The 24,702-nt window shown below is 36.1% G+C and overlaps 1 protein-coding gene across 1 annotated transcript in view; it reads left to right on the top strand.

The window, feature by feature from the left end:
* Positions 1 to 5,573: 5,573 nt before the first annotated feature.
* The window catches only part of tspy (testis specific protein Y-linked), a 41,635-nt gene continuing 22,506 nt past the window's right edge, over positions 5,574 to 24,702 (top strand). Inside the window, exons 1-5 of the mRNA XM_039776403.1 lie at positions 5,574 to 6,810; positions 16,734 to 16,811; positions 21,033 to 21,144; positions 21,965 to 22,125; positions 23,424 to 23,500. Coding sequence (XP_039632337.1) covers positions 5,932 to 6,810; positions 16,734 to 16,811; positions 21,033 to 21,144; positions 21,965 to 22,125; positions 23,424 to 23,500 — 1,307 coding nt within the window. The 5' untranslated portion in view covers positions 5,574 to 5,931. The remainder of the gene's footprint in view (positions 6,811 to 16,733; positions 16,812 to 21,032; positions 21,145 to 21,964; positions 22,126 to 23,423; positions 23,501 to 24,702) is intronic.

Here is a 24,702-nt window from a genome sequence, read left to right as displayed (position 1 = left end):
AACATATTTTTCCCTTAAAATGATACATTTTCTCAGTTTAAACTTTTGTTCCGTGATTTATGTTCTATTCTGAATAAAATATTAGAAGTTGGCACCTCCACATCATTGCATTCAGTTTTTATTCACGATTTGTATAGTGTCCCAACTTTTTTGGAATCCGGTTTGTATTTACCACAAAGCTTTTGTTAGACACTACATAAAATAATGTAGGACATAGCATTCAGGACATGCAGGTAACAGAGAATGTTTATTGTAAATGCATTTAGCAAAAAAATGATTGTAGGCAAAGTGATATCTGCATTCAGCACCTTCATTACAAAAAATAGAAAAAAACTAAATGACAAGCAGATTACTGCCCAATCACTGTCATTGAGATTCATTTTGCAACATCATGTCTTTGTGCGGGGTGTGGCCAGAGGACTTCATACACGTCACAGGCAAGATTTTCCCTTGCCAGGCAATGGGGGAAAAAACCCCTGGTGTGCCAAATCCAACCTTGACAAGACTCCACAGTTATATCATCATAGTGTCACACATGCGTGATTAGGAGGCAGCTAAAGGGCCTGAATGAGAGTAATTTCATGCCAGACCAGGGGGCAACAAGGTGCACTGATTCTCCTTCTCAATCCCTTGCAGACCATCCATGGGAAATCCTGCACAGTTCTGGCACCTCCAAAGATGTCACTTGCAGTTCGGGTTCCTCTGATGGTATCACTTCCGGTTGTGGTGCCTGCAGCGATTTCACTTCTTGTCCTTGCGCCTGCGATGGGGTCACTTCCGGTCCGGGTGCCTCTGATGACGTCACTTCCTGCCTGGGCAAATAAAGTCGCCATCTTAACCAATCTGTTTTGGACTCGAACCTAAAAACACCTCTTGAGAATTACCAATTTGTAGCCAGGGAATATTATACGGGTGGTTGCCCCAAACCTCCTTGATGTCTTTGACTCGTTCTTGTGACAACAGGCATGTTCCATTGCCTCCGATAAAGTTTCCCTGTGTGTTTAGTGACTGGGATTGTGTTTAAGGTTTAGCAAAAAAGAGGGGATGAGTTTTGCAAATTGGGTGTAAGTAACCGAACTGTGTTTGAGGATTGGCCAAAAGAGTGTTTAATTCAAAAAATTAGTTCTCGCCACGGAGAATTTGGTTCAGAAAATGGGGCTTAGTGTTTTAGCAACTTAGAAAAACTGTAGTATGTGTTTAATGGTTTAACTATTCATTTCCAAAACTTGCCTTATATAGTGAGGATAAATGCTGTATTTCTTCTACAAAATCATCATCATTTGTCAAGATACTGCTTTGATAAAGATAAAGCTATTTCTTTCAAGTCACTTTTAGACATTGTAAGATATTCCCATGTAAAATCAAACTTTTTACCCAACTGCTTCACAGCATCAAATCTTATAGTTAATCCTGCTATAGCTTTGTCTAACAAAACATAAAATACAGATTTTGTAAAGAGGTCTTCTTCTGGTGACTCACCGGTGTCATATATTTCTGGCAAGTTAATATGCAGCCTTGCCATTTGTGCCAAACTCCACCACATTCACAGCAGAACTTTGTTTCTTAATTTGTAGAGGAGGAAAATGAAAATCTTTGCTCACATTATACGTATCCACAATTGGCATTGTACTGTTTGAACCATAGGGTGGAGATCGATAAGCAGCTATCTTTTTCTGACCGCACTTCTGCTATTTCTCATTCATGCAGGTTCACACTGTAAAACATCTGTAAGATCAGACCTTATCTGATGGAATATGCAGCACAACTTCTGGTCCAGGCTTTGTTCTTGTCACATCTGGACTACTGCAACTGACTTCTGTCTGTAGTAACCACATGTGTCACACCGCAGCACATGGTTCAGAATGTGGCGGCCTATCTTGTATTAAACCAAATGAGACAGGCACATGTCACTCCTCTCTTCAGGTCACTACATTGGCTCCCTGTAGCGGCACGCATTAAGTTCAAATCTCTGATGCTTGCCTACTGAGCAGTCAATGGGTTGGCACCTGAGTAAATGGAGACACTGGTGAGGTTTTAGGTTTCTTCTCGCACACTCAGGTGTGCCAGGGAACAGAGTCTGGTGATGCCACCTCTGCAGGGTATCAAGTCTCAAACAGACTATTTTACTGTGTAGTTCCTAGTTGGTGGGACGAGCTACCCATCTCCATCTGAACTGCTGGCTCCCTCAATGCATTTAAGAAGTAACTGAAAACCCATATGTTCTGTGACTATCTGTCTAATTGATCTAATTGGGTAAAGAGGTACAAAAAAAGCCATAATATGGTGGCAAGCATCCATGTATAAGAATCACAAAATAATATTGCTAGAACAGCAATCACAAAAGGTAAATTTTAACAAAAACCAAGTACAAGTGTAAATAAAGTCCAACTTCAGAATGACAGGTTTCAAAAACACACAAACTATACATATAAAATTTGAATATAACTGAATTCCAGGCAGGGAGAACATCTGTGTGATTGCTAGACACACAACACACGTACCAAATGACTCATGACACCATGGCAGCCATGAGATATTTAATAATGGTTCCTATGTTCTGTTTAAAAAAAAATACTACAGAAAAATATCAGAACAGTAAATTAAAAAATTAAATCATTTATAGGGAAAATGACTCAATGATCATGAAATTGCTTGGAATAAAAACCTGCAGCGCTCAAACTTTATCCCACATTTTTAGATACCTTAAAGGAAAAACTGGTGAACAAGACTTATTTAAGTGCAATTTTGATTCAGATATTTGATTTTGTTTCATAATTAGTGTTTTGACTTTGGTAAAAAGATGTAAGGATACTTTTAAGCGATGATTGTAAATGGCAATAACAAGGTATAATGCAAGATTTGGAGAAGGACAAGAACAAAACCGACATCAAAATAAGCAGAGGTCAAAGCCAGAACTTCAAAAATAAAACGACTGCAAAATCAAATCTTAGTCCAAAGAAAAATGTTGCAAAACCTCCTAAATCCATGAAGTTTTCAAGAGGCTAGGTACCACATCAATATTTTTATATGAATCCAGACACCTCAATTCCAAGGATAGTACGATACTGTCTTAAATTGCGCCATGATGGCAACATCAAATGAAATAACTTCCCACTGACACAAGTAAAATAATACACAAAAAGGAAGCAAACTTAAAAAAAAGAGTTAATGTCACAAACCCAGCTGAGAATTGCATTAAAAACCATTCAAAACCATAACAATTTCAAAAGATTTTCTGTGTGAAGACCCAGGTAACAACTGTCACAGTCCTCTTGTTTCATTCCGAAAGGAAACATTTACTTATGCTTGCTACCGTCTTATTAATAATTTGTCCAGTGGGACACACTCTCTGTCCAAATATACCATCAGAGTGCATTATGGATTTGAGCGGACTGGATCACAAGATGTTATACAGCCACTGAAGACGGATTACACTCTACACCTGTAGAAATTGGTAAGTATGCACAAATTCATGAGTGATTTTACACAAAATCTCAGGAAGTAAAGGCAGTAGTGAGCTATCTTGACTGTACCAGAGATGTGTTGTGTCCACTTCACTGCATTAGTGATGGTCATTTCCAAGAATTTTAAAGCTGCACCTCCCCCACACAGTGTCCAATTCAATACATAAGGAGGGATGATCGATGAATATGAAGACAATGACAGGATCCTTGTTTTGCTTACATTTAAGGAGAAATTGCTGCCCTGGAACCACTGCGTATGAATCCAAATCTCTTCTCTGATGTCCATCTCATCACTATTAGCGATGGTTGTACCATTAGCAAATATGGTGAAGTTGGAAGTGTATTTCACCTTGCAGTCACAGGTGAATAAGGAGTACAACAGGGGGCTCAGCACACAGTTCAGTGGGGCACCTGTGTTCAAGGATTGGCGTAGACGTTATGCTGCCATTTTGCACATGCGGGTGTCAGTCAAGCAAATGCAAAGGACTACACTGTCTGATTACTAGCTGGAGTAACAAATTACCAAGAAAGGAAGGAAGGAATGAGTTCTGAGCCCCTCCAACTCTTAACTTCACGAGTACTGTAGTTAGAAAAAGAAAAGGAGTGAATTCAAAATGTCACCTCTTATTAAAATAATGAAAATTGTATAATGTGTTCAACTAGAATGACACAGCATACATACACTAGCAAGACAATGATATGATCTTGTCTGTTTATACGTTATGAAATAACTGTTCACATTGAGGAACTAGGCTCTTACAAGTAAAAGATTATTGGAAGTTTCCTTTTATTTTCAAGTTGTGCTTTACAATGTTACTGGGATAGACAGCCGTCTCCCACAATCCAGTAATAGAAAGGATGGGATCTGAAAATGGATGACTAAATATCATGATCTTAGATGTTTAAAGTTGATCAAAACATTATTTAAAAATTAAACCTGTATGTGTTGTCCTATAATATAATTACACTTGCCTTTTTTAATTAAAAAACATTCTGATTTCAGACAAATTTCTTGCCACCTTGACCTCTTGCATTATGCCTTTTACGTGTAAGTGAAATAACAACCTGAAACTAAAAGGTCACTGATGGTTTTCGTCAGCTAGGGAAGGTGGCTGTAAAAATGTACGCTCCAATGCCCTTAAGATCTGGGGAGAAACTAGCGTTGGGTGAACCCGAAAAACGGATGTCAAAAATGCAAAGAAACAGAAAATATAATAATCGGTTATTTGGTTGAGACGAACCCAAAAACGCACGCTGCAAAGTTTGTTGCAGCAGTTACAGAAGTGCATTATCTTTCCATTAATCTTCAAAAATGTCTAACAAAGTTATTAACGCTTAAAATCACTCTAAACGTGTAAACGATTTACATAATAACAGAAAGAAAGCGTTAATTAAGATATAAACCTTTGTCAGTTGATTCATGCAAATTCTAGTACATAGTGGTCTGTACAAACGTTGCCAATGCTACCAACTGCGGTTCCTTTTAATATTAAAATATGAATAAATGTGTTTTATTATAATAACACAGTGCAAGTGATGATTTAGTGAAATACCTCGTTGCTACATCACAAATTTTAAAGGCGTCACTACTCTTCCTAGTGGCCGGCCACCCTTTAATACAGTCTTTTTTTCGGATACACTACGCAAGTTTTGCCATAGAAAATACAAGTTAATGGCCGATCGTGGTAAATAAAAAAATAATAAAACGTCGAAGTTTACTTAAGATTGTGTTAAGGTTGCAACTCGTCATGATCATATCAATATCCTGGCAGACACAGAAATACCCGAGCTCAGCGGTTTAAGCTATTGGTATTGCTATAAGACCTAAACTGTTTTAGCACTGCTCAGCGTCACCGAGTAAACACGTTAAAGCTTATTAGCATATCAGCAGCACAACAAGCGCCAGATAAACGCTTTGTTCACAAACAGCCACCTATCGCGGGAACCTAAAGCCAGTCCCTACATACACGCCTAAAAACAGACGATACACAAGAGCAGGACTCCACCCTTCGGTTGCTTAATTAACCAAACGGAAGTAGAAGGGACGCTCTTCCGCGACCTTAGTGGTCTTTTCATTGGCCCGTCCGAGACTTCTTGACCTCTACGTCCAATCGAGTGAGTGTCATGTGGATAAACAAACCGCGAGGACAGGCGCTCTGTCGTCACGATTGGCTAGAGCTATTTCGGCGCGGCATGTAGTAGCCAATGAACTGCGCAGGTTCCTTGCTGAGGGAGCGCGACGCTGTGCGGAGAAATAAAATCAACAAGAGGTCGTATAAACGAGATAAATGGGAAGCAATGAGAAAGTTTATCCACGATGCTTGAGGTGTTCTCTTCCTTGGAAGGCAAATAAGCCTTCGTTCCAGTCGGAATTATTTCAGCACAAGAAACGCCGTACAAGTTTTACAAGCTAAGTTAAGCTTTTGTTTTGGGCATATGTCGTTATAATTTGATTGCGCATATCAAAATGAGCGACGCTTCGAAGAACGGACAGCCCAAACTGAAGCGGCAACGAATGCCTCCAAAAAAGCAGTGTGTATCTTCTGAGCCGCTTGCCAAAATAACAAAAGTCACGGAGCTGAGTAATGCGCGGAATCACAATGGAGATTCTCAAAACAATCTGGACCGAGGCAATGGCCCGGATCTTGCTCTAGATGGGGAAAGGGAGACGGATAAAGATAAGGCGCGAGAGATCACGAGCACGGATTTCACTGTTGCCGAGGACGCGCAGGATGAATTGAAAGGCGAGAGCGCGCATCTTAAAGAGAAGCAACCAACCGCTGAATCCTCGGATTGGGCCGCTATGGCGGCGGCGGAGGCCCTAGCGAGTTTGACACGGAGCGGAGGAGACGCTGAGCGTAACGAAAGCGCCAAGGTAGACTGTAATACAGTTAACTGCGAGGATGTGGCATCTTCAGCAGAATGGGTTAGTCCACCTAATTGTCAGAAAGCTATATCCTCGGAGAATACGGCAGAAGAGGAAACCACATCCAAAGTGAATAAGTGTCGCAGCGTGAGAGTGGACTCGGAAGGTACAGAGATTATTGATACGAGCGTTGAAGATGATGAGGGTGGTCTGGACTCGGGCTCCTCCTCTTCCTCCGCCTCTTCATCATGTTCTTCGGAAAATGGCGATAATGAGTGTGCCATCGTTTCAGTAGACAGCCCGGAGACACAGCGCTCCCTAGAGATGCTGATGCAGGTGCAGAACAATTTAGAGAACATCGAGAAGAGGGCGTCTCGGATCTTTCGCAGATTGGAGCTTAAATTCAGCCAAATGAGACGGCCTCATCTAGAGCAAAGAAACGAGATTATTCGTAGCATCCCGGGTTTTTGGGTCACGGCGGTATCCTTTAACTGAAGCAGCTGGTAGTGTGTATGGATAGGCTTTTTGTTCTTGCTCATTGTGACTCCTTTTACTTATTGAGTTATTCAAGTCTGTGCCAAGCAAACAACATGTAAAAATAAAAGTTATTCTCCTATAGCGCCTTTGTGGTGAACATTTCACATCACATTAAGCGTTTCTTCACATGTACTATGACATTTTAGATGCAACAGAATAGTCTCGCTCTAAAAATGTCTATTTCAAAGCATTTTTAAGGCATAACAATGAAGTAAAAAGTTTCATTAACACAGTGCAGCTGCCATTTGAAAAATAATGTAACCTTAAATTCGAGGATACTTCATTGGACAAAAAGCATGACAGATAAAGAAGACAACTTATAGTTGTGATCATAAATCTATATGTCTGCCCAGGACCAAATCCATCACTTGTAGTGTACATAACAAGGCTATGTTTAAATTTAATTCCAGGGTGTGTTTCAATTATGTATTGGGTCTATATTAAGACTTGGTCTCATCAGTCTGTGCTTTTTTCATAGTTGGAAATTTGAACTAGTTCAGTTTATTTCTAAAAGTACACATGTGTATATATAGCTGTTGTGGTTCTCAGTTGTGCAGACACACCACAGATCACAAACTAGGACGTTATTATGTAAATATTTAATATTGGTGCAAACACACCATTCGTCAACATTTACTGTACGGTAAGAATCTGAAATTAGTGGGGTTTTTTTTCATATTGAAATACAGGGTAGTGCTCATTTTAGGAAGTTTTTTTTTTTAAAACTGCAGGTTCTGTTTAAAACAAGTGTGCAAAACAGTTACAATTACTATTCTCTTTTTTTTATGATTTACACGAGTGCTTTGTTATCTCTTATCAAATATACTGAAAGTAGTTGCTAAGCGCTAACAGGCACAACCTGTCCCCCATCCCCTCCCAATATTGCTGTAATATCATTACAAAAATCCACCCAATGATATGCCATCCACTCTTTTTCTACTAACTTTGTGTCGAAACTGACCCTGGAGCAGATGGAAGTCCGTCACAGGGCACACTTCCATTTATGACTGTTTAATTTATAATTGCCTACTAACCTGACACTCGCATATTTGAAGTTTGTTGGGGATGCTGGAGCACTCCAAGATGAGTTCAAAAGGAATCTACACACACATACCAACCACTGTAAATCTAACCAGGTTCCCTGGAGCTTTGTGGCAACACCACAAACCAACATGACATATCAAATGGGAACAAATTGCTATAATGTAAGTCCGTGAAAGTTTGTGCTATAAGCTGTATACTGTATATGTCTAATTCTGTGTTTGTGATGATCATTTGATATTATTCATTGTTTACATTTCAAGGGTACGAAGCAGTATCAGGTTGTTATATTTACCAACTAATCTGTCGGTGACATTTATGAACCTAACTTTTAACTGTATAATAGGACAGCATTGGTTGTCAGGCAGTAACCATCCCTGTATTGTCACAAGCTTTCACATTAAACTCATTATTTATGTAATTAGAAAACATTGTCATTAAAAAAATAATTTTAGCCTCCATTCCTTCAATTTGTAGAGCACATTTTGCAGATCTTAAGTGCACATGGGAAAGGAAACTCATAATACTGTGTATAATAAAGAGAGAATATAATTTAGGAGGCACTTCATTTTTAAATTTTTAGTTTTACAGTTTTTTTTTTTTACAGTGTCTCTGAAAGTAACAGCTAGACCATAGTGTGACCTTATTAGTACATAATCATCTTTAGTTATTAAGATGTTAGACATACATTTGAGCACCTCTGACTATGAATGTCAACTGAAAATATTTCAGTTGATTCCCATTAATTTGGCTGCTACTATTGTACACAGTATATACACAGTTTTTATCATGGTATCCAACTAACTGAAGGTGTTTAATGGGAGGACACAACAGCAAACTAACGCTACACTCCCGGAGGATAATGCAGCAATACTTTTGATTAATGTGACGTTTAAAGATACTGCCTACTGTTTAGTTTTTTGTGTGTTGCAATTTTCATTGCTTGTACGTAAAAACATAAGAAATTTGACAAATGAGAGGAGTTCATACAGTCAGTCAAGCTTGTTTGTCTAATACCTATAATATTGTTTTACTTTGAGTACTTTATTTCATTTAAATGTTTAGATTACAATATTATACAATATTCAGATTTAACAGACACCCACTTCCCCAATTAAACATTTGAGTAAAGGATTTACTGTTGTACTTTGTTACAACTGTTTATTTTTTATTTTTAGAAAAAATGTACAGTTGCCAAATTTTAATTTCATTATGCTATTTAAAAGCATGTTTAAAATATGTATAGATATACTGTTTATAGAGAATATTACTGCAGGAAATAGATTTACTGATTAATCCACATTTTAAAGTTTTGAAATTGTAAATGATAGTTTTGTGCTTTCCAAAATACTAGTACTGTATAATGTTACTGTAAGCGTATATTGCCTGTTTCCTTGAAAATAACCAAATTATATTAGTAGTTGGCTTATAGTAGTAGTGGGAGGAGGAGGAGAAGGATTGTTATTACATGTATAGAGTAAAGTGAAATTTGTTACATGTTTGTGTGACCCACTTGCAAACACATCTGCACTTTAAGCATATATCACTTAAAATAAGCAAATGTTTGGTCATTTAGAAACAAACTGGAAATAGAATATTAAGAGAAAAATGCTCAAAAAAATTGCTCAAAAATCAGTTTACTACTTTCGAAAAAAGCTACTAGGTTAGTCTCTATTGATTGGGAAGTCTGAAGAGACATTGCTTGGTAAATTGGCAGTAATAATGGGGTGCGAACTCTTCACAGTTTTTTTTTTTTTTAAAAAAAAATGTAATAGTGTCCATTCATTATCCAACCCGCTATATCCAAAGTACAGGGTCATGGCGGTCAGTTGGACCCAGTCTCAGCCAACACAGGGTGCAAGGCAGGAAACAAACTCCGGGCAGCGTGCCAGCCCACCGCTGGGCACACCAAGCACACACTAGGGACAATTTACAATCGCCAGTGCACCTAACTTGCATATCTTTGGAATGTGGGAGGAAACCAGAGTACTCAGAGGAAACCCACGCAGACACGGGGAGAACATGGAATCTTCATGCAGGGAGGACCCGGGAAGCGAACCCAGGTATCCTAACTGCGAGGCAGCAGTGCTACCACTGTGCCACCGAATAGCGAATTCAGCATAATAAACTAATACATGCAATCAGACAAAAGTATAAAACCAGCTTTTACTTTGGTCATTTATATTTCTGCACTGTACTCCATGTTTAGACTAGAAAATTTCTGTGTCTCCCCTTCCGCACAGGTTAAGAGTCTGGGTGTCATCCTTGACAGTACTTTATCTTTTCAGTCCCACATCAATAATATCTCCCAGACTGCATATTTCCACTTGCGTGACATTAATTGTATTTGCCTCTCCCTCACTCCCCACACCATTGCTATCCTTGTTCACAGCCTTGTCACTTCTTGTTTGGATTATTGTAATTCCCTTTTCTTTGGTCTTTCTTGCAGATCTCTTTATAAGTTTCAACTGGTCCAGAATTCAGCTGCCCGCATCATTATTAGAACCCCCTCTATTCACCATATCACTCCCATCTTGCAGCAACTTCACTGGCTTCCAGTTAATTTCTACATTCAATTCAAAATTCTTCTGTTAACTTTTAAGGCTATCCACAATCTTGCCCGCCATATCTGTGTGACCTCCTCCATGTTGCCATTCCCTCCATACCCTTAGATCCTCTTCATCCACTTGATTGTCCCTTTCATCCGTCTTACCACCATGGGGCGCACAGCATTCAGTTGCTCTGTTCCCCAGCTCTGGAACTCACTACCACCCGAGCTTAGAAATATTGAATCATTTTCACTTTTCAAATCTTTTTCTTTTTTAATTACAATTGCTCTGTCTGATTTTAATTTTTGTATTTTAGTTTTGTTTATTATGTGTTTTATCTATTGTTCGGTGTCCTTGAGTGTTTAGAAAAGCACCTACAAATAAATAAAATGTATTACTATTATTATTATAATTATTGTTAAAAGAGGAAGTACTGTAGACACTAGAGGACAAGGCGCAAACTGTAGAGGCCTCAACCTTAAAATCCTACTGTTCTGGCTCTTGATAAAGTGTAAGGTTAAATGAATCTTTTAGGTGATTTTAGCCTAAAGTGGCTTTTATGTTGTGACATTTCCCTTGGTTACATGTAGGCTTAATTTTGGCAGAATTATAGTTCCAATTAATAGACAGTATTCTTTAGTTGTTTTGATCTGTGGTAACTACAGTAAGTAGAGGGAATTGAGAATCTTAAATAAGTACTCCCTTCAAACCATTTTTTGGTATACCTTTTACCATCACACCATCAAGCACTGTTTACCAGGGAAGGCATACATTGGTGGTATTGATAAATCAGTGCTGGTTTCTGATTTGAATTTGAAGCTCCTGTTAGGGATCACCATAGCAGATCATCTTTTCAATATCTTTCAGTCCTCTGCATCTTGTTCTGTTACACCCATCACCTGCATGTCCTCTCTCACCACATCCATAAACCTCCTCTTAGGCCTTCCTTAAGTCTGTAAATAGTGTGTATTATCTTTGTATCCAGTGTTAGGCAGTTAGAATCTTTAGAGAAGCAACAACATAATTGAATATGTGGACCTGTTCTTTTCTCTTTCTCTACCCAATCATTTTAATCAAAATAGACAAATACTCTTGTTTCAGATGCAAAGAAAAAACATAGTCATGGGTTTGAGACTTTTTAGAATTTGCATCATCTTTGTTTAAAAATTCATAAGGATTTTATTCTACTTTAAAAGAAGTTAATACACTGTGAATAGTATTTATATATTTTGAAAACACAGATTCAACTGCAGTTTACATTGTGGGTTGTGTTAACTCTTGGTTGAGAGTTGGGAGGCTGGGGGCACTACTGGAAAAAATGCCAGATCGGAGAAATCTAGAATACTTTTGTTTCCTTCTTAAATAAACAATACTCTTCTAGCCTGTTTGAAGGTAATATAAATTTCTTTTTTCCTTGTTGTGTGCTTTTAAATTTTTTATTACACTTGGGTAACTGGTTGTATTATAGATCCTTTTAAATAGTGTAATGCAGAAACTACATTAATGGGATCACTTTTTTTAGGTTTATTTTACATAACATTCTATGCTTAATTAAATTTAGAGGGCTAGGAGCATTTTATTGTAGCATGTGGCGCAATGCAGGAATTAATGCTGGACTGGGTTCCTGGAAATAATATTGTTAATCAGAGTAGAATTGTCATTCACTTATAATTTAGCAGTATGTATTTATGAAATTCATAACTGTTCCTGATACAGTTGTGTGTGTGTGCTGCATCACTTTTAGATTTCATGTATGCTTCATGATGGGTGGCATATAATTTATAAATATCTGCTGTGTGTTGCTGCTGTTCTGTCGTTTTTGTACCTACTACGTATTATTAATATTGTTCCATCTTGTTTGGAGGGGTTCATGTATACTTTTTGATGTTACTAGTAAATGTATGCATGTGCTATAAAAGTTCAGTATGTGTTTTTGTTATTGTCACTATGGTTTACACTTCTGCCTCATAGCTCCATGGACCTTGTTTTTATATGTGAGCCTCATCAGTGTCTTCTCATATTCGTATTGGGTTTGAACTGTATTCCAAAGACACGTGATGTACTGATACAATACAAATGTAATATCCCCAGTTTTTTGTTTTTTTTTAAAGATGGCTGTCATGACTGGTAGTTTTAAGTTGGTCCTGTAAACATATATTTGAACGAGTGACATGGTTTGGATCTGGTATTCCACCCTGGGTTGTTTACTGTCTTGTACTCTTTGCTATGTTGGAGGGTTTGATGGTGTTAGACATACATTTTGTTGAAATGGGTCTATAATAAATGGCAGTTTTTGGATTGTATGGATATTCAGGAGTGAAACATCTCCTTGCAGTGTTGTAGGCAGGCAGAGCAGGCCTTGTACCATAAAATCATGTGCAAAATAATAACTGTCTCAATAGTGGATATTCAATATTAGCCTGGTCAAATTCAACATGTAATTTGTGATTTAGGAGGAAACCAAAGTACTTGGAGAAAGTGGACAGGGTAGAATGCAGCCAGTGTTTGTGGAGCATTGAGGAAGCAGTGCTAAAAGCTGCATCACCTTTATTAGGCCATTTGTTAGGTTTGAGCCTTTTAAAGGGGGTTTGTATTGAGTAGTTTCCCATAGTACCATATGCTTCAGTATTGTTGTTTTGTGCCATTGTTGGGGGAGGGTGTTCGATATACATCTGAAGCTGCTCTAACAGAATCTTACTCGATTGGGAAATGAAAGTTTTTACCACATAGGACTAGGGTGTTGTACCGTGTTAGCCATTATGAATGTAGAGAAAAGCCAAGCAAAATGACACCTTTTATTGGCTAATCATCTTGCCTGAAGAAGGGGCCTGAGTTGCCTCGAAAGCTTGCATATTGTAATCTTTTTAGTTAGCCAATAAAAGGTATCATTTTGCTTGGCTTTTCTCTACCACATAGGATAAACTGTATATGCGTATATGAAAATAACAAATTGAGCCTACTGGAACTTAACTATTACCACTTTGACTTATTTTTTATTCATATAGTCACTTTTCTTGTTTAGCATTACTTACAAATCCAAACATGTCCCATTTTTCAATCCCAGACTTGAACAAGCAGAGACAGATATCGGCAATTATGAAGCCAAGTAAAAGACCTTTTATTATATACTGTACAACTGGTTTTAAGGAACATAAAGTAACAACATATTTACAGAATACTAGTAAATGGTAAAAAATTTCCACATAATAGGAGATGTACAGAGTACATCATATAACATCACAAAGTACACAGTTTACCTGGAAGCTACACTCTTTGGCCTTTTTTAAAAGTTCATGAGTACAGAAAAATATAACCTATTCTGAGGGACATATCCAAAGATTGTGTGTCTGGAGTACCAGTTAGTAGGGAACATGTCTAAAGAAAGTTTTATCCAGGAGTCTCTGTATTGGGGACTATGAAAAATAAAAGAGATACATTATTAAACAAAGCTAAATGTCATTTATTTTGGTTACCTTCTACAGGGAAGCAAATATCACTTAATGTGTAACTTTTCTGCTGCCACACTCGGATGATACCGTATGTAGGCACTTAAAAACTGTAGTTTGCAATGATGACAGCATCCAACAACAATTGTAAAACATTGGCGCATAATTAAAAGTATACAGATGCACAAGTATAAGGTGGCAGAAATGGTTATTGTACAAGGTAGTAAGCAGTGTGGTGAAAAATTGTTAAAGTTTAAATAAGATAATTTTAAAAGCCTGGACAGTTGATTAAATACCACAGTGAATAAATTCCCTTAAAATACCCATAGTTTTTAAACTAATATGTACAGAAAATATTTATCCATAATAAATATTGCATTAAAGAAAATAAATTGCTTCTCTTAATTACAAACTGTCATATTTGTTTATTTTTTCAGTAATGTACTTATCTGAAACAAAGCTTAATTAAAAAAGTAGTTTTCACAATTTGTCTAACAAAAATATATATTTATATATTCTTGCAAGATTGATTCAATTAATTGATATTGGCAGTTAAAAACTGCTTAAATGTAAATACACATGCATCTATAGGTTTTAATCATTAATTTCACTGCACATTTTTTGCTGTTAAAATATACATTAACTATATGCATACAGGTTTTGTTGCTTGTTTTTTTCCAGTGCACCAGCTAGTCATTCCTAATTCTTGATGTATAATTATAAATATGGATTACCAATTTAATTATGCAGTAATTGTTTCTTACCAAAACCTATACTGTATGACACACACAAACAAATAATAAACACAATGCAAACCAATTGGAGCACTATAGCTAAATTAATGTGTAAGGTTAGAAAAGCAGCTGATGAAAAATCATCTTTTGTGATTGAAAAATTTAACAGTCATGTCTTTTGTAGTGAAAATAGGCTAATTTAGATTGGTGTCCAGTTGATCAGAACACCATTTTAGAATGTTGCAGTACAAATATCAAAGTGTCTATTAGAATATATTTGGAATAATGTGATAAAATCACAGAATAACTGTGAATCATCTTCTATACTAATAAAAGGCAAAGCCCTCACTGACTCATTCATCACTCACCAATTCTCCAACTTCCCGTGTAGGTAGAAGGCTGAAATTTGGCAGGCTCATTCCATACAGCTTACTTACAAAAGTTAAGCAGGTTTTATTTCGAAATTCTACGCGTAGCGGTCATAATGGTCGACAACGTCCGCCATGTTACACTTTCTTATTTATGACCCTATCTTCACAAAATTTGGTAGGCGGCTTCCCTGCGCTAACTGAAACCGATGTACTTGCTTATTTCAGTGGTATGACGCCACTGTCGGCCACCATATTGAACTTTCCAACGGTCTTTGTAACTTATGGGCCCATCTTCAAGAAATTTGGTACGCGGGTTCCCAACGCTAACTGAATCCTACTTACATACATATATACGTCCACAGCCTGCAGCTCGGTTGCCGTGTGAGGCGGCGTTGGGTTCCCCATCACCTCGCCTCCCATGTAGTTGGCTGCCTGCCTATATAAGGCCGCCGCTCTGGTTTCTTCATTCCCTTCCTTGCTTCGCCATGGTATTCACGTCTCCCTGTTGATAACTGCAGTCTTTTTATTTAATCCACGGCTTCTCTGCTGTTTTATTGTTCGTTTATTATGATTATAGTTATTGTGTAGGTATTTTAGACAGTTTACATTGTTCAGGCACCCATTTCCTTTATCGTTCCAAACGTACCCCCATTAACATGTCTATCGAGGTGATCACCATCGATCAAAGAACTGTCACTTACCGAGTGGTTTCCATTCCCGGAGATGGCGCCTGCCTTTTCCATTCTCTGTGTTACATATTGCACGGCCATATCAAGCTCACTCTTGATATCCGGAGGAACATTGTTTTTTATGTATTGAATGACTGGGATAGGTTCAAGGTGTGGACTGATGACGGTACAAGAGATGCGCAGGTATTTTGCTAGTTATTAATAAAAAAAGAAGGAACAATTGATGCTAATTTTTTTATTATCATTTTTACTTTTTCGTTTACTAAGTATAGGGAAAGTATGATAATCATCCAAAATTTTAGACCTCCCTCATTTTTGGAATTATTTTGGTGTGTGTGTGTGTTTATGTAAACATAACTTGAATAGGCTTTCACTTAGGTCAGCCAAATTTCGTATTAGGTACAAAAAGTAGATTTCTATCAACATTTGGGCTATTTCCGCTAACTGGAAGAAGTACTTTTCCTGAACACATACTCAATATTTTTTTTTTATTACTCAATACTTTTACTTTTTATTACTTAATTTATGCAGCTGCAGAGTCTGATTTATTTAACTTTACTTTTATAATAATTATTCAATATATTATTAATTTGATTTGTTGTTGATGTTTCTTTAATGTACATACTATAAAAATATAATCACTGTCTTTCGGTTTACTCCTTAAACATCCATCCCCATATCTGAGTATATGAGAAAGTGTAGGGGAGACCACTCCCGATTTTTTGACTTGTAGGAATGTGATATCACAGGAAACCTTGGACTGAAGTCCTGGATGTGCCTGTCTTAGTATCCAGTGTTTTCTTTGCTGGCATCAGTACTGTTTCCCAGAATTTTATGATGCATACTGAGTGAATTTGTTCCTAAAAATGGAGTTTTATTCTTCAGTTTTCACAGAAGTTAATAACAAGAAATGCTTGATTTTGATAACATTGGTCTACTATTTAATGGTGTTCATTATCCACAGCTTGACATTTTATACTACACTTTATGTTGTCCTTTCCTTTTGAATATTAGTCCTTGACCTGCAATGTTCAAGTTCTTGAACCACCCCCAACTCTCTGCACTTATAAATGAAAATGATGAGGATGCACTGAGCTACATGACCAGTTTAGAGGTAAGATTTTAATCCTGCAGGATAAATCTGTCCGTAGAAAACTACTGAAAGAGTGCATGTTTTAATGCTACAGTGTGGCAAAATAGAGATGTCATCTGAACCAGTAGTCAAGACTTTGAATATTTTAAATTGGAAGCACTGAATGCATTTGTTTTAATATAGTTTAAAAATACTGGAGGCCAACTTTATGTATGCAGACAAAAATTGTTTTTACAATGACATGTTTATTAATTTTTCATACAGTATGTAAAGCAAACACTTTGTGTTGCTTATCATGGTGTCACTTTTTTGAAGGTGGTGTTTTGTTTTTTTTTTTCTCTATCAGCTGGAGGAGTGAAGTTAAGAGTCACTGTGTATACAGTACCATGACATGGCCTTTCCTCAAAGAAACAATCCGTATTTGGGAAAAAAAAGCTGTTCCTTTTTTTATTCGAAACAAACTTTTGTAAATGGCAAAAGAAGCTAAGCAACTAAAAATGCTAATAGGCTTTTCGTAGGAATGGCTTTAGCATATGCCATAAATCCACCATGCTGCACAGCTGCCTCTATAGTAATACACATCTGAACAGGTTCAACTATTAAAATTATAGTATGTTTATGTATTTGCTTTACATTCTGATAGTAACATGACAGGCTAATCCTTGGGCAAACTTTATGTTAATGTCATCCTGAAATTGTGTTATTGAAACATTTTTCTAAATTTTCATACCTCATAATTTGCCACACTTTACACAAAAACTGAAGCTTAAACTTACACTTTAGAAGATTACATACCTCTCCAAGGTCATACACAGACAGCTTTCTAAAGACATAGCTTGATTTTTAACATTTAATTCAGTTTTAAAATTAGAGTCTTTGGACCATCTTTGTTTTAGAGAATTATCTTTAAAATACTTACTGTTTTCTCATTAACATTCCTCTCTGTATGATTTATAGGTCTAAGTGCTAGTGAGTCCTGTTTCCAACAGTGGATATCTATGGTACCCACATTGATTTTATTGCAGTTATTTTTTTATTACCTGAGGTGAATGTCTGCCTTTTCTTCATTCTCTTGCACTTCAATTCTATGTGACCAACCAATGTATTCACTACATATACAGTTAATTTAAAGTAATCTGGCATTCCTGGGTTTATTTTATGCACATAACCACATTTCTCCACTTAACCTGCATTTTTGTTTTTCATTAAGATAGTTCACTTTTATTCAGACATTTGCTGTTGAATGTAAGTAAGGAAGTGAGTACACTTATTTTATAAGGTAGCCAACAGTAGTCCATATCTTTAAGCAAGAGTTTTAATTTGAGTAATGTTAGGAATCCAGTTGCTACCAAAATGTCCATACCGTGCCTACAGAGCCATGTTGTTCAAGAACATAAACCAATGCAAGTTTATACCTTGATACGGTGCTATTTTTGTTATTTTTTTTCCTTTTGTACTGCATTTTTGCATATGGAATACTGTACAGAATTTTCATTGTTCTACTGGAGGCAAAGTTTAAAAGAGCTCAGCGAATGTGTGCAAATAACAGTAAACATCACAATATCTTATTACAGAGAGGTAGAGGATTTTTATGTGAGTCAGGGTATATAGGTGATGGACTAGTCCACTGGATGCAAACAAATATTACACTTTTAGTATCAGTTCTTTAGGTGAATATACATTTGCCCTAAAGCCTCCATAATCAGCCAAGGTATGCCCCAAATCTGTCTGGTCACACAAGTTGTTTTTCTTAAGACTTGTATGTGAAACAAAGAAAAAGAAAGGACAGCTGCTGCAATGAGTTAGTCTGATGGACTATAAGTAGCACATTTTAATTTAGTATGTTTAGTAGTGTTGTAGAATGGTTAAAATTGTTTGTTGGCTACTATTGCTAATGTTTAAAAATATACAATATGGTTGAATTGAAACATTCTGTAATAAAATGCAAAGTGAAGGCATTTGAGAAATAGTTTGGTAAATTAAGATTGCAAACTACTAATGATTCAAAAGGACATAAAATACAAGCATAGTTCATTAATAACTTATATTTAATGGTTATTCTACAACAACAGCAATATTTATTTATGTAGCACATTTTCATACAAACAATGTAGCTCAAAGTGCTTTACATGATGAAGAAAGAGAAAAAAGACAAATAATTAAAATTAGGGAACACTAATTAACAACATAGAGTAAAAGTAAAGTCCGATGGCCAGGGAGGACAGAAAAAACAAAAAAAAACAAAAAAAAACAAAAAACTTCAGACGGCTGGAGAAAAAAATAAAATCTGCAGGGGTTCCAAGCCACGAGACCGCCCAGCCCCCTCAAGGCATTCTACCTAACATAAATTACCTCAATCAGTCCTCATTGTATTCAGGGTTGTCATGGAAGAATTTGATGATGATGATGGTCATGTGGACTTCTGGCCTTTAATCCATCAATGTCAGGATATCACGGTGCTTTGATTAGGTGGTGGTGGCGAAGATTGCCACCACAGAAAACCGGAAAAAGAACAGAAGAGAAAGTAGGGGTTAGTATGGATTTTGGAACCACCATGAATAATAATGATAATTAATTGAATTTACAGAGCATCGGGATTTAACTAAGATGAAGCTATGTGAAAGCCATGTTAAAGTAATGTGTTTTCAGTAGTGTAGATAATTTGATTCTCTAAACTGATTGCTAAGTTGTAGACCAAGGTGGAGGTGCCATAAACAGAAATATATTAGTCTTAACATTTTAACCTGTACAACCTCAAATTTGCAGACTTTACTATAAACAACATTACTTTCAAAGGAGTTGCATGGGGATTTTTGCAAATTTACAACATCCAAATACAACACTCATCGCTGACTTGTAAGTGATTTAGGATTCAGATACGAATTAATAGAAAACTCCAGTCTCTTTTGTCTATAGAGGTAAGAAAGTGAATATGAAATTTTAAAATATGGGTGAACTGTTTTTGCTGTGTTTTCTGTGTACAGTGAAAACAACAGGCCCTGTAGTTTATTCTTTGTTTATGCTTACATTTATATTGATACCTTGTATGAAAATAGTTATGCTCAAGCAGCTTTCTTTCCTCATATAATTTCATACTAATCCTTTGCCTAGTTCATCTAAGAGTAATATTTCTAAAACCACAGAGGTTCTGTCCATTTCTCTGTTGTCTAACTAATAATATAAATGAGCAGATTTTTCTTAAAAATTCTGTTGGACAGGTTATTTAATTAGTCAGACAAAATGAATCTGGAATTTTTTTATTACTTGTCTTTTACAAATAGTTTATCGCTAAACAGTTAAAAATTGGTTCACACTTTCTTGTTTTTAATTGTCCACATTCATTATGCCTAAATCCAGTATACAGTATTTAAGCGTTCCAGTTTTAGTCAACTTCATATTTTTTAGAGAAAGGGCCAGGGAAAGAAATGCCTGACTGTTTAGACACTGTAAAAGTGACAGTTCATTATGTGAGTTATCTTGTATTTTGCCCTTCCTTGATTTCAGAATGAGAATCACTTATTTTAAGGTACAATAGTTGATCTTCCATTGCTGAGCTCTATCAACAGATTAATAATCCTGGCTTCAGGTATTGCGTACAGTCAGTGATTTTTTTGACTTAATTTTTTAGCTTCATGCTACTTTCAGCTACATAGAAACATAGAATGTTCCAGGTTTTTATCAAATCAAAGCACAGGTTAAAAAAAAATCATCATTCTGTGCTACAGTTTTATCTCTGTTAGATGTGGTTTCTTCATTCTGAATTTGTGGAAGTCCAAATATGCTGCCCATCACCTCTAGGCTCTAGAAATTTGTTTGTGGTTTGCTGTGTCTTGTGAATTTTGACAGAACTATGCTGTGCCTTCAGCCCTTCGTTACTTCATCACTTGCACAGATGCATGCTAAAATAGCAGTGCAGGAAATTCTAGTGGTATATACTTTAACATACAGTATTTTCATTCCAAGACTGTGTCACTGCCTTGTGCTTAAAACAAGTCACACTAATAATAAAATTAAAATGCATTACTCTAGTACAAACAAGGAACACAGATAGTCACCAAAATGAGTTTAAAAAGGTTATTGCATACAAATGGTTTCAAAAAAGCAGCAAAAAATGATTTGCTCACTTATCTTTTAGGAGTCGAGTAATGTGGATTTAAGTATTCTATTAAATCATCTTCCATTTGTTTTATTTTTTTTAATTTTTTTTTTTTTTGGTAAGCAAGATTGTATTTCTTTTTTCAGGTGGAAGATTTTAAAAATCCCAAGTTGGGGTATCGGATACGGTTCCATTTTGGGAGAAACCCATACTTTCAGAATAAAGTTATTGTGAAAGAATTTCACCTTGGAGTTGCTGGTTAGTAGTTTGACTTTTATTTTACCATGATATGGAATGGACATATAAGTTAACATTGTGTAGAGATTAGTAGTTTTCATTTCCGTCACACAACTAGAAACTGTCTGACTTAATGACACACACTTTCTATGTGTGTGAGGTTCATTTTAATCCAGAATGTACTGTTAAAAGTATAATGAAACTCTGACATGCACAGTTATTTAGAAAAGCATTTTGCTTCGGGTTTCACTGAAAATAATTAGACTACTATTTTATGAGACTTTACTGCTTAGAAGATGACTGTATCACATTTTTACTTTTTACTTGTTCCACATTGTGTATTTGTTAGAAGAACTACAAATCCCAATGTTAGATCTATAGATTCTGTGACCTAGCAAAACAGTAAATAGTATATAAGGAACATTTTCTGTGGTGGAAATTGTCTGCCTTTTGAAAACCAGTGACCACTCTTTAGTTTGTCATAATAAATTATTTCTTCTTCTTTTTCTTTGGATAGTTACTAAAATGGTTTGTTAATTTTTTAACCCTCACAGGACCTTGTCCCTCACAATGTACTTCTGTAACTACTATTCTTCATTGCATTCTGTTTTAGTGGACATGTAGTACTTGAATAATCTCAAAAAATCATGGCAAAAATATTGATAAAGCAAAAGGGGTTAATAATCAATTCCTCACAAAAAATTTCTATTACTAATAGTGAAATCTTAGGAGCAAATACCAAACTTGAATTAAAATGAATCATCCTTCCAATAAGTTATTAGCCTTTCAAATTGCTGCTATTGTTTTATGTGCTATTGTATAACTTATTTGTCCCATTTAGGATCAGCAGCCTCTGTTTCCAGCCCAATTTTCTGGCTCAGGGGTCAGAATCTTGCAGCACAGAACCGAATGGGAAAATGTCCGGCCAATCTGCGAGTCTATCAGAGCTTTTTTAACTGGTTCACTGACCATAGCAACCCCCATTCAGATGAGATTGCAGAGGTACCATAACTTTATGTAATGTTTTGTATTCTTCTTGATCGAATATTCTAATGATAAATGTTAAAACTATTACAAGGTGACCCTGTCTCTTGTGTGTAAAGTTTATAAAAATTTTGCCCCCCAAAATATTATTTAGTCTTGTATTGTTTCCATCAACGAATAAATGTTGTCTGTTTTTTTGTTTTTTTTTTTTGTAATTTTCAGATGTTATATCAGGGGAAGCCCTTAAAGCAGTGGTTTCTCAACCTGTGGGGCGGGCTCCCCTAGGGGGGTGCGAGGTAACAAAAAGGGGGGCACGAAGATGTGAAAAAAAGAAAACAAGAATCAAAAATATGAAAAAAAATCTGTTGAAACCAAAACAAATTAACTTAAACTACATTCTGATACTAGAACAATAATTATAGAGTTAGATAAATGTCGATAAAAGTTAAGTAGGTATAATAAAATATGCATCTACATTTCAGAAAAATGTTGGTGTGGGGGCGTGATTAAAACTGTTATGAAAACTCAGGTCGCAAATACTTAAAAGATTGAGAAATGCTGTCTTAAAGTATGATCTCTTCAAACCCAGCACTTTGTCACTCATTGAGGGCACAGTCCAAGTTTATTTTCTTTAATTATAAAATGTTGGATGAGAAAAATATTTCTTGCATGTGTTATAGATGCATTATGTATAAGAAGTTTTTATTTTCTTTTTCTAAAGTATTTGTTTGTTGTATAATACTAATTTAGCATCTTAATTTTGTTATTTTAATGTTTACGCTAACACATTTATGCAGTGTGCTGCATGCTGTTCATTTATCCTAGCGGCAAAGAGGAGAAATGGAGTAACTTAATTTCTATGTGCTCTTTCTAGTAAAAAAGAAAACAACTTTAAGTAATTGAATCCTATTTAGCTTAACCTGTCGAGTTATCAGTCAAGACATCTGGCGCCTATTCATCAGATACATTTTTTAGTTAGTTCCTGTCCTGATTAAGAAGATTTAGTGAAGGTTATCATGCTGTGGAACATTTCTTGAAAAGAAAAACAAAATTGCAATTTAAGAGGGTTTGTGGTTTTGAGGGTCTGTCTGTGATAGTCATCCTATCCCAGTAACATTGGGTGCAAGGCAAAAACCAACCACAGATGGGGCATCAGCTTCATGCACTACCACACCACTTTCACCAACCAAATTTAGAGAGTCATGTTTTATTGGATGTAATAATAAAGTGTAGCTATTCATCCTTTAAAATGTTTTGCATTAGTTTATTCAATTTAGATCATGCCAGCCTTGATTTATGTATTTTACTAACTTCAGATTCTAAAGGAAGATTTGTGGAAAAATCCATTGCAGTATTACTTAATTCCACAGAAGCAGAGTGGGGAGAATGGAAGGTAAGGTCATTGTTTGTAGGATCTTTACATCCACATAATCAATTTCTGTTTTGTTTCTACCTTACTCAGTCTCATTAAGCATTCCCTGCTTAACCTACTTGGACATAATTCTGAAATTCTAATGCTGAAATTCCATTATTTTTTATAAAAATACAGAGGCATTAAAATCAAAGTTTGAGGATTTGTGGGTAGTTTGCATCACATGAATAAGTTGCAGCATTAAACTTGAGAAGATTTTATCACTTAGCTATGTTTTATTCATATTTTTATTATTACTTTGATGGTATGTGTTCTTTTGCATTAAATGCTTGAAATGTAAGGGTTTATATAACACTAAGGTATTTAGCAGTTGGGGCAGGCATTTCAAAACTGCATATATTCTATAGTATTATTGCATATAATTATAATTATAATAATAATAATAATAATAAATATTATTAATAATAATATTAATTAATATTATAATATTGCCCATTATTCCTAATGTCTAATTAAGGATGGTTTCAGCTGATTTGTGGACATGCCCCACAAATAATAAAACCAATGATTACATATATACTCAGCAAAAAAAGAAACGTCCCTTTTTTAGGACTGTGTATTTCAACAATAATGTTTTAAAAATCCAAATAACTTTACAGATCTTCATTCTAAAGGGTTTAAACAATGTTTTCCATGCATGTTCAATTAACCATAATCAATTAACATGCACCTGTGGAATGGTCGTTAAGACCTTAACAGCTTACAGAAAGTAGGCATTTAAGGTCACAGTTCTAAAAACGCAGGACACTAAAGAGACTTGTCTATCGACTGTGAAAAACACCAAATTCAGTGCGCCGATCTGGGCCATCCTCGTTGAGATGCTGCAGTAGCTGGAGTTTGTAAGGGTGCCATTTGTGAGTAGCTAATATCCGCCGAAGGGATGTTCGACTAATGCCACTCTCCAGTGACATGCGGCGAGTGCTATGCTGTGGGCTCTTGCTGAATGAAGCTAGGACAGCCACTGATGTTTCTTCATTAGTGACAGTTTTCATGCATCCACATTTTGGCAAATCCAACACTGAACCAGTTTCACGAAACTAAGCAAGCAGTTTGCTAACTGTAGCATGGGAGATGGGTGGTCTCGTAGGGTGTCTTGCATTGAAATCTGCTGCAATGACCTGGTTACTGCGTTCACCAGACATCAACACAATTTCTATCCACTC

The sequence above is a fragment of the Polypterus senegalus genome, chromosome 13 (assembly GCF_016835505.1).
Source record: "Polypterus senegalus isolate Bchr_013 chromosome 13, ASM1683550v1, whole genome shotgun sequence".
Lineage (NCBI taxonomy): Eukaryota > Metazoa > Chordata > Cladistia > Polypteriformes > Polypteridae > Polypterus > Polypterus senegalus.
Note: the sequence above shows the minus strand (reverse complement) of the source record. Positions and strands in the feature narration are given on the sequence as shown.